This window comes from Homalodisca vitripennis, chromosome 7 (assembly GCF_021130785.1).
Source record: "Homalodisca vitripennis isolate AUS2020 chromosome 7, UT_GWSS_2.1, whole genome shotgun sequence".
Taxonomy (NCBI): Eukaryota; Metazoa; Arthropoda; class Insecta; order Hemiptera; family Cicadellidae; genus Homalodisca; species Homalodisca vitripennis.
This window is the reverse complement of record NC_060213.1, coordinates 4313403-4324057: the sequence shown is the minus strand read 5'-3', so window position 1 is coordinate 4324057 and position 10655 is coordinate 4313403. Positions and strand designations below refer to the sequence as shown.

Genomic DNA, 10655 nt, shown 5'->3' with positions numbered 1-10655 from the left:
GGACCGGAGGTTTTTAAATCCCCGGGGTTTTTTAATTTAAACAGGAAATTTTTTGGTTGGGTTGGAGGGAAACACGAATCAATTTGGGATTTTAAACACTTTTTAAATTTGGTTTAAATTCACCGAAAAAAACCCCCCCCCCCCCCCCCCCCCCCTGGGATTTAATTGAAAAACCGATTTTTTTTTTGGGAAAAGAATGGGAAGGAGAAAAACTTAGTGATTGAAAAATTTTATTCCAAGTTGGGAAAAACCCCCGTTTTTGGCCCAGGCCCCGGACATGGCCCAGGAGTGAAGTTTAAAACCCCATCTTATTTGGTCCAACAGGGACCCAAGGGAGGCATGCAAACCTGTGTGTGTGTTGAAAAAACCCGGGCTATAGTTTGGCCCCAAGGAGGGAGAGAGACAAACCCCCTGGGATGTTAAGTTTTAACCCCTTCATAGTTTTCCAACGTATAAGCGAGAGCAAAATACACCCGGTGAGTTAAATTGAACACTCGATTTATTTGTTTGGTTCCTTTGGACGCGGGAAACCGGACAAGACCGTGATGTGTTATTTAACACTTTATTTAAGTTTTTCCAACATATGGACCGAGAGCCCTTCAAGCACCCTGGGATGTGAATTTGAACACTGGGGTTTTATTTTTGGGCCCAAATGGGACGCGAGACCCGGGAAACCCCGGGGTTTTTAAGTTAAAACCCCTTTTTTTTTTTCCCCCTTTTGGGGAGACCTGAATAAACCCTTTTGTGAATTTTTTTCACTGTTTCTATAGTTTGGGCCCAACATTTGGGCGCAAAACACGAAAACCGTATTTATTTTTAAACTCGATTCAAAAGTTGGTCCAATTGGACGGACAGTGACATGAAATGTTAAGGTTAATTTAAACCCATACTTTGTTTTTTTCCAAAAAAGACCGGACATACATCCCTTGGGTTTTTAAATGAAACCCCTCATTAGTTTGGGGTTTTCGGGAAAAGGGGGCAGTGAAAAATAAACCTGGGATTGTTTTAACATCGATTCTATAGATTGGTAAAGTATTAGCAGACATGGGGCATAGATGGTTGTGAAGGAACACTATTTTTTTTAGTTTTTGGTTTAACATGGGGCCAAGGGTTCAATGACCGGTGAGTGTAAAGGGACCTGTTTTAGTTTTTTCCAAAGTTTAAAAAAGGGGGGGAACATGTCCCTTTAGGAATTTTTAACCTGGATTTAAGTTTTCCCATTTTTTAAAAAAACAGTGACAAGCATCCTAGTTTTGGGAAGTTAAAATATTTTTATTTTTGTTCGGATCAAAAGGGGACGGAGAGACCCCCCATTGGAGTTTTAAATGAAATTTTTTTTGGTCAATTTGGGCCCGGGAGCAGTGACATGGAAACCGGTATGTTAAATTAAACATTTAAGTTTGTTTAAAAAATTGAAAACCCCAGAGCCGTGAATGGGACCCCCGGTTATGTGTAGTTAAAATGATTTATAGTTTGGCCAAAATTTTGGACGCGAGAGCCGTGAATACACCTGGGAAGGGGGTAAGTTAAACACTCGATTCATTTTTTCCCCATTGTGGACCGAGACACGTGACTAGCTCCTGGGGTTTTTAATTAAACCCTTTTTTTTTGGCCAAATTGTGGAGCGAGAGCCGTGCAACCGTTTTTGTAAGTTAAACACTCGTTCTATAGTTTGGTCCAAAATTTGGACGGGGAGCAGGGCTAGCACCTGGAAAAGTGTAAATTAACACCGATTCTAAGTTGGTCCAACATTGGACGGAGAGTGACAAAATGAATTAAAAATGTTTTGGGGGAAATTTAACATAGTTTGCAAGATTTACCAAGGGACGTTTAAAGGAAAATTTTTAAATTGAACCACTGACAAGTTTTTCCAACATTGGGGGTTATTAAACACTGTTTTTTTTTTTGAAAGGAAAGTAAAAAGGGGATTGTTTTTTCCCATTTTTTGGGGGAACAGTGGGCCAGACCTGGTGATGTTAATTTAACACCCTTTTTTTTTTATTTTTTGGTTCCCAAAATTTGAAACCCCAGAGCCGTGCAGGGACCCTGGTGAGTTTAGTTAACACTTGATTTATGTTTGGCCCATTGTGGAGGGGGACAGGGGAAAAACCCGGGGGTGAAGTTAAACACCGATTCAAAAATTTTTGGGCCAACATTGTGGCGCAGGCCGGGGCAACACCCGGGGATGTGTAAGTTGAACACTCGATTCTATAGTTTGGCCAACATTGTGGGGCGAAAGCACGTGACATAGCACGCTGGTAATTTGGGAATTTAAAAAACCCTTTTTTTTGGGTCCAACATTGTGGGGAACCCCGAGAGCACGGACAAGCACCCTTTTAAGTTAATTAAAATGTTCAAATTTTGGCCAACAGTGACGCGGGGAGTGGGTGACCCGGTTTGTAATTAAAATGACAAGGGGTAAAATTGGGACCGGGGAGTAATAACCCTTAATTTTGGGAATTTTAAAAAAACCGGGCAAAGTTTTTTTTCAACGTGGGGGGGGAAACCGTGCATAGGTTAAAAAGTGGTTAAAAAACCCCTTTTTATTTTTTAACATTGGGGCCAAGGTCAACAGTGGAAGGAAAAAAACCCCCTTAATTGTAACATTTGGGGGGAAATAGGCCCCCTTGGGGAGGAAGTGAACCTAAACTTGTTTGGTTTAACATTTTACCAAAAGGGAAAAAAACCCCCGGAATTAATTCATCGTTTATTTTTGGCCACTTTGGGGGCCAAGGGTACAAGCCCCGGGGGTGAAAACCTGATTTTATTTGCAAAAAAATTTGGGGCAAAAGGGGGGGAAAGTCCGGGTTTGGGGAAGTTAAAATATTTATTTTGGTTTCCCCGTAAGGGAGCAGTTCCCAACCCGGTGTGTTTAAGTTAAAAAACCCGATTTTAGTTTTGGTTTTAACATTTGGACCAGAGCACGTACATAGCCCTTTGGGATGTTAATTAAAAAAAATCGATTCTAAAATTTTTTTGGGCCAACATTGTGGGGGGGGGAATAGCCCGGTGATGTTAGTTTAAAATTTCATAGTTTGGGCCCAAAAATTGGGACCAAAAGTACATGACCTGTGAGTGTTAAACACTCGTTTTATGTTTTTGGCCACTTTAGACCAGGGGAATTTTTCACTGGGGATTTAAGTTGAAATGACAAAGGGGCCCCTTGGGCCGGGAGTGATTTGACCTGGTTTGTGGGTTAAAAATTTTAAGGGCAACATTTGGGGGGCCAGGAGTGATACACCTGGAAAAGTTGTTAAACCCCCGAATTTTTTTGGTTTTTTTGGACCCAAAGAATCAACTGGTAGGGGAATTTGAACCTGGTTATGTTTAGTAACTATAAAGGGGCCACTGACCCGGGTTGTTTTGCCCCTTTTATGTTTGGCCAAATAAAAGGACCAGAGGGTAAAACCCCCCGGGGGGAGTTTAACAACTCCCGTTTTAGTTTTTGGTTTAAATTGTACCAGATACCCGGGCATGAAAACCCTTTGATGTTTAGTTTAACCTTGATTCTATATTTGGTCCAACTTTTGGGCGCGACACGTTTTATAGCATCTGGGGATGTTAGTTTAACACTCGATTCAAAAGTTGGAACTTTGACCGAACCGGCATGACCCTTTTTTGTGTTGTTAAAACCTTTAAATTTTTTTCCCAAAATGGGCCCCCAAACACTTCATGGGATTGGTGTGTATAAGCTGACCCCCGGACCAAATTTGGGTTTACAAATGGCGGAAAAGCACGGGCAACTAGTGATGAATTTAAAATGTTTTTAAGTTGGCCAACGTATGGACCGGGAAAACCCCCACACTGGGTTTTAAGTTTTCACCATTTTAGGGCCAAAAAAATTTTTGGGGGGCAGTTAAAACCCGGGTTTTTGTTAACATGTTTTTGGGGGTTCAACAGTAGGGGAACACGTTCAAAAATTTTTGTAAGGGGAAAAACCCCGACTTTTTTGGAAAAATTTCGCAAGGGTACATCCCCCCGGGAGAAAAATTTAAAAACCGTTTAATTTTGAAATTTACCGATCCGTTGAACCCTTTGGGGGAGAAAAAAACCCGATTTTTATGGGTTTTTGGTAACGTTAGGGGGCACGTTACAAGCAGGGGGGTTTAATTTTTAAAACTGATTTTTTGTTTGGGCCAACTTTGGGGCCCAGACAGGACATAAACCCCCCTGATGTTTAAGGAACAGGGTTTTAATTTTGGTTCAACTTGTGGCGCGAGGCAAGTGAAAAACCCTGTTTATTGTATTTAAAACTTGATTCTATATTTGGTCAACAGTTGGACCGGGGCCGATCCTGGTGATGTTAGTTAAAAATTCCCCTTATAGTTTCCAAAAAAGTGACGCGAGAGCACTGACATAGAACCCTGGGTTTTTGGGTTAAATTTAAATGTTCAATTTGGCCAACAAATGGACCGGAGGATTGACATGGATCCTTATGTTTTTGGCCACTGGGCCAAGGGGTTTTTCAGAAAGGTAAAAACACTGACATAGTTGGTTTAAATTTGAAAACCGTTTTTTTTAGATTTGGGAAATTGGAGGAACACTGACAAGATGGTAAAGTGAAGAAAAAGGGGCAAGGGTAAATTTTGGAGGAACACTGACATAGGGGAATTTTTTAGGGACCCCTACATAGGGTTAATGTTACCCAAAAACGTGACATCACCCCCGTGAGGGGGAAAAAACCCCCATTTTGGAATGGTAAAAATGTTTTTTTTGGGGCATGGGGCGGGAGTATAAGCGAAATTTGGAGTAATTTTTCCAAATTTGGCCAACCCTGTGAAACCGGTGAGTGAATTTTTAAAGATTTAAGTTTTTTCAACAAATTTCCCGGGCGCGGACATGCACCCTGGGGGAAAATTAAATTTTTATTCTATAGTTTTGGGCCCCCAATTTGGGCGGAAGCACGTAAGTTGAACACTCGATTCTATAGTTTGGTCCAACAGTGTGGACGTAAGAACAAGCGACATAGCATGCTGGTGATGTATAAGCTGAACATTTGGATTCATAGTTTGGGTCAACAGAATGGACGGGAGAGCACGTGACATAGCAACCTGGTGATGTGTAAGTTGAACACTCGATTCCATGGTTTGGTCCAACAGTATGGACGGGAGAGCACGTGACATAGCACGCTGGTAATGTGTAAGTTAAAACACTCGATTCTATAGTTTGGTCCAACATTGTGGACGCGAGAGCACGTGACATAGCACGCTGGTAATGTGTAAGTTAAAACACTCGATTCTATAGTTTGGTCCAACATTGTGGACGCGAGAGCACGTGACATAGCACGCTGGTAATGTGTAAGTTATACACTCGATTCTATAGTTTGGTCCAACATTGTGGACGCGAGAGCACGTGACATAGCATCCTGGTGATGTGTAAGTTGAACACTCGATTCCATGGTTTGGTCCAACAGTATGGACGCGAGAGCACGTTACATAGCACCCTGGTGATGTGTAAGTGAAATAATGAAAATAATGAAATAATGATTTATTCTTCCATAAAATTTCAAAATACAAAAATATACATAAGTTTAAGAATAAGCTAACCACGCTGCCAGTAATGTGGTTAGCTGCATGTAAATTAAATTCAAAGTAATAATACAACTTGTTGTGAGTTCAGTTCACAATAAACAATTTAATAAAAAACAGCCAGAATGCCACTCTCTGGGCGCCTAATATAAATACCTATAATACTATACAATACAAGATGCAGAATATCATACACAATATCACTGACAGAATAAAAACGTAATAGTATCACAACAAACATAAAATAAAAAAGGTAAAACGAGTAGGATCAAGTAGCCGACATACACAACATAAGAACAAAAATAGTAAATAAAACTAACCAAAGAAACAAAAAGATTAAATTTTTTAACTTTCAAAAAATAGATAAGAGGATTCGTACAACACAACAGGAGCATTTACTTTAGTACAAAATTAAACAAAATTGTATTGTTGTTTTCAAAAAGCCATTGTTTTAACTTACGAAGAAATAATTTTAAATTGTTTATGTCTTTTATTTCTGTAGGTAAAATGTTAAAAAATTTTGGTCCAGAATAGAGGAAACACTGTCTAAAAAAATTCTTTGTTGACTTTAGGAATTCTAAAGATTTTACGACTTACATTTCTTGTGTCATACCTCAAAGAATGTGTTCCGTCATTTCCACTTCTCAGGTAGAATAATTTTAGAACCTTAAACACATAAAGGTGTTGTATAGGTAAGATTTGTAGTTGGCAATATAATGGAAAAGAACTGTCCCGTGGTTTTTTATTTAAAATTATACGTATTATATGATTTTGAAAAACTCTTAACCTATCCATTAATGTTTTATACGAACCTCCCCAACAAATTAACCCGTATTGCAACCTAGATTGAATTAAAGAAAAGTAGAGTGTTCGTAATAAATTTGGATCACATAGGCGTCTCAAAAAGTAGAAAGTTCTTAGCGTATGCGAAATTTTTCGATGAAGATTAAGAGTATGTTCGCTCCAGTTTAATTTGTCATCCAAAATTAATCCTAAGTAATTAAAATTATCTACCCTCTCAATATTCAAACAGTCACAGTTAACCTTAGTGCAATTAAGAGTGTGGTATGTAATCGGATATTGAAAAGCAAAATCTCTATAGCCAAAATTTATGTACTTCGTTTTTTTTACGTTAATTATCATAAAATTAGAGTTACACCAGTTCTGTAATAAATCTAAATCGTGATTTATTTTACGGTACAGGGATTGTGAGTCTTCGTCTGAATAGAAAAGTGCGATATCGTCTGCAAACGCATTAACCGCACCAGCAAAGGGCTGTTCAAGAAGGTCGTTTATAAAAACTAAGAATAACGTTGCAGACATTACAGAGCCTTGAGGGACACCTGTCTTAATAAGCAAAGGTGGACTTAAATTATTTGTAACTCTCACCTGTTGGTATCTATTCGTAAGGAAACTCTTAAACCAGTTCAGGGGAACGCCTCTAATGCCAATTGATTCCAGTTTATTTATTAGCACGTTGTGATTAACAGAATCGAACGCTTTTCGAAAATCAATGAACAAACCAGTCACTTTTTTGTTTTCATTTAGGCCACTGTAAATTCTGTTTGTTACGTTAATAAGAGCGTCTTCAGTGGATTTACCCTTTATGAATCCATATTGATTGGTATTTAAAACAATATTTCTATTTAGGTAATTTAACAGTCTAACATTAACTATTTTTTCAATGATCTTCGAAAATACAGAAAGAAGACTGATAGGCCTGAGGTTATCCAATTTAATAGATTTTTCTTTTTTGAATAAGGGAACGACAATACTTGTTTTCAATTTTGTAGGAAATATACCAGTGTACAAACTTAAATTAATTAGGTTTGTTAAAACGGGGACAATATATTCAGCAATATTCTTGATAAGTTCAACAGAAAATGAGTCGTGTCCAGTTGAACGTTTGTTTTTCAAGTGTTTTTATAACAGACATAACCTCGTCTTCAGTTGCAGGTGTCATAAAGAATGAATACCGATAGGCTCGAGATGTAGGTGGACTGTCGCTAGGCACAGCTGTTGTCTGACCTTGACCGCAATAATCAGCTGATGCGATAAAGTGTTTATTTGTTATAATCTGTTATAATCATTCTGTTATAATCTCGGCTACAGCTCTCACATCAGTCACAACAGTGCCATTATCTAACATAACCTTATCAACAGTTTTGTTTATATTCCTTCCTGTCAGGCTATTTATAATTTTCCATTGTTGAGCAGAATCTCCACTACAAGCGCTAATTTTGTTAGTGTAATGTTGCATTTTTACGAAGTCTATTTCATTTTTTAAATTATTGCAAAATCTGTTATAATAGTTTTTAAAAGCACTGTCATAAGGTCTCTTTCTAAATGTTCTATGTAACTTCCTTCTTGTTTCTATTTTATTAATTAACTGAAGTGTGATCCAAGGACTGGTAAGTTTTGCTTTACTTAATTTACTATTTCCATTACTGCATGCACTGCTGCTACTGATAACATCAGATAAAACACCTATAAAAGTATCGTAGCTTGAATCTACATCCCTGGATCGACAACAATCACCCCAATTTATATTCATTAACTTATGTTTAACCATATTATAGTCTATATTATTCCTAAAATTTATTTTTGTTTTTTCATGCATATTACTTAAAGTACAATTTTCTACTAAACTAAGACCTAACATACAGTGATCGGTTATACCATTATCAAACACATTACTTCTAAATATATCTATTCTTCTGTTCTTAATAAAAATGTGGTCAATACAAGAGCTGGAAATACTTGATATTCGTGTAGGTGAATTAACCATTGAAAAAAATCCAAAACTGTCCATTAGGCTCAAATAATCTTGTGTATTTCCGTTATTATCCAGTATATTTAGATTTATATCGCCTATATATATTGTATCATTATTCAGAAGAGGCAAGATATTTGCTAAGTCATCAATGAATTCACTTTCTGAGTACTTCTGTAATCTATATAAACATACTAATCTAAAAAAATAACCTAAACAGCTTACATTTAGAGACAACAAGTCAGCAGTAACCATATCCATTTCAACCTTATCAACTACAAAACCATTTTCAACATAGCACACTACTCCACCGGATCTATATGTGTTGTTACATGAAGCAAAAAATTGGTAACCTGGAATATTATAGAGATGGAGTTCGTCACTTCCAATCCAGACTTCACTCAAAATAATAAAATCTAATTTGCTCTGAATTTGGCTAATTTCTGCAAGTAGAGTATTAAAGTTTTTTCTAAGGCTTCTTATGTTTGCGTATATTATATTGAAGCCTGATTTTTTATTGGCACCAAAGAAGTCTTTAAGAGACATATTATAATCCTGATTGTTTGTATCCAACATCAAACAGTTAGTGTAATATTAGTGGAACTTAATAAGTAGTAACAATATTCCAGGTTAAAACAAAAATATAGAGCAAACCCCAGAAGTAATTTATAAGTCTAAATTTACTTATTAGATAACACACAACATAACATTTAAGCTTACTTGAGTTTTTCAATGTCATCATTGGTCACAATCTTCTGGCATTTTTCCCCTTCATTTTTCCTAACAAAAAATTTTCCATCTCTACTCCAGGCGAACTTGTAGCCTATGTCCTTACATTTTATCTTTAGCTTTGATAAGAACCTTTTGTTTTCCGGGGACAGATGATCACTGATGAAGACCCTTTGATCGGGAAAAGTTTTATTTACCTGTTTAGCACTTAAATTTCTCTTTTCTCTGTATTTGGTAATCCAAGTGTCCTTTAATGCCTTCCTTTGGAACTGGACTATTATGGATGGTGTTCGCTGCCTGCTGTATGACGGTATGCGGTGGGAAGCCGAGATATGACTATCTTCCAGCTCTACGCCTATCGTTTGGCTCACATCCTTCAGTATGTCGAGTATGTTTTCATTAGGCGATGATGGTAATCCGCTGATCTCTATATTATTTTTCCTAGTATACTGCTCAAGAGATCTCACTCGGTCTTGCAGCTCGTATACATCAGAGGTTAGGCTTTTGTTAATTACTTTCAATTGCTCATTTTCTTTCCTTACCAAGGCTAGTTCATTTTTAATTTCTTTCATGATTGGTATTGTAGAGTCTGTTTTATCAGACATAAACTCAACTGATGCACGGAGTTTACTCATCTCCTTTCTTAGGTTGGCAAGTTCCTCAGAGATCTTAATTAGGCAATCAGTATCAATGTTTAGATCATTACTCACGTTAGGTTGGTCAGGTTGAGATGATCTGCAGATTTTACACTTCCAGTCCTTGTAAGACCTTGTCTTTCTGCCCTCTAGATCAGTCTTAATGCACTTTATATGGAAAACTAACCTCACAACCACCGGAGCATATAACCTCACTTCCATCTTTTGATAGTTGATCTTTACAGACGCCACAGATTGGTGACATTTTTACTTATTTACAGTTATTATCCACTTTATCACGAAATAAAACGATATTAGTGAACAAAACTATCAATTGCAGTATATAGAAATGATGTATTGAGAGCGAGGCAACAGAGCTGTTGACTGCGCGGCTGCCTGAGCTGAACTGTTTTCAGTTGTGTAGAACATAGTTAAACATCGATTCTATAGTTTGGTCCAACAGTATGGACGCGAGAGCACGTTACATAGCACCCTGGTGATGTGTAAGTTGAACACTGGATTCTATAGTTTGGTCCAACAGTATGGACGCGAGAGCACGTTACATAGCACCCTGGTGATGTGTAAGTTGAACACTCGATTCTATAATTTGGTCCAACAGTATGGACGCGAGAGCACGTGACATAGCACCCCGGTGATGTGTAAGTTGAACACTCGATTCTATAGTTTGGTTCAACATTGTGGACGTGAGATCACGTGACATAGAACCCTGTTGATGTGTTAGTTTAACACTCGATTCTATAGTTTGGTCCAACAGTATGGACGCGAGAGCACGTTACATAGCACCCTGGTGATGTGTAAGTTGAACACTGGATTTTATAGTTTGGTCCAACAGTATGGACGCGAGAGCACGTGACATAGAACCCTGTTGATGTGTTAGTTTAACACTCGATTCTATAGTTTGGTCCAACAGTATGGACGCGAGAGCACGTGACATGGCATCCTGGTGATGTATAAGCTGACCACTCGGAT

The 10655-nt window shown here is 37.9% G+C and overlaps 1 protein-coding gene across 1 annotated transcript; it reads right to left on the bottom strand.

The window, feature by feature from the left end:
• Nucleotides 1-9017: 9017 nt before the first annotated feature.
• Nucleotides 9018-9887, bottom strand: LOC124366492. The gene has a single exon (XM_046823080.1). The coding sequence runs from the start codon at nt 9885-9887 to the stop codon at nt 9018-9020; it is 870 nt and encodes a 289-aa protein (XP_046679036.1).
• Nucleotides 9888-10655: the final 768 nt, after the last annotated feature.

Excerpts from the sequence above, each read along its gene's own strand:
- LOC124366492 (XM_046823080.1), bottom strand. The coding sequence starts at position 9,887 with ATGGAAGTGAGGTTATATGCTCCGGTGGTTGTGAGGTTAGTTTTCCAT.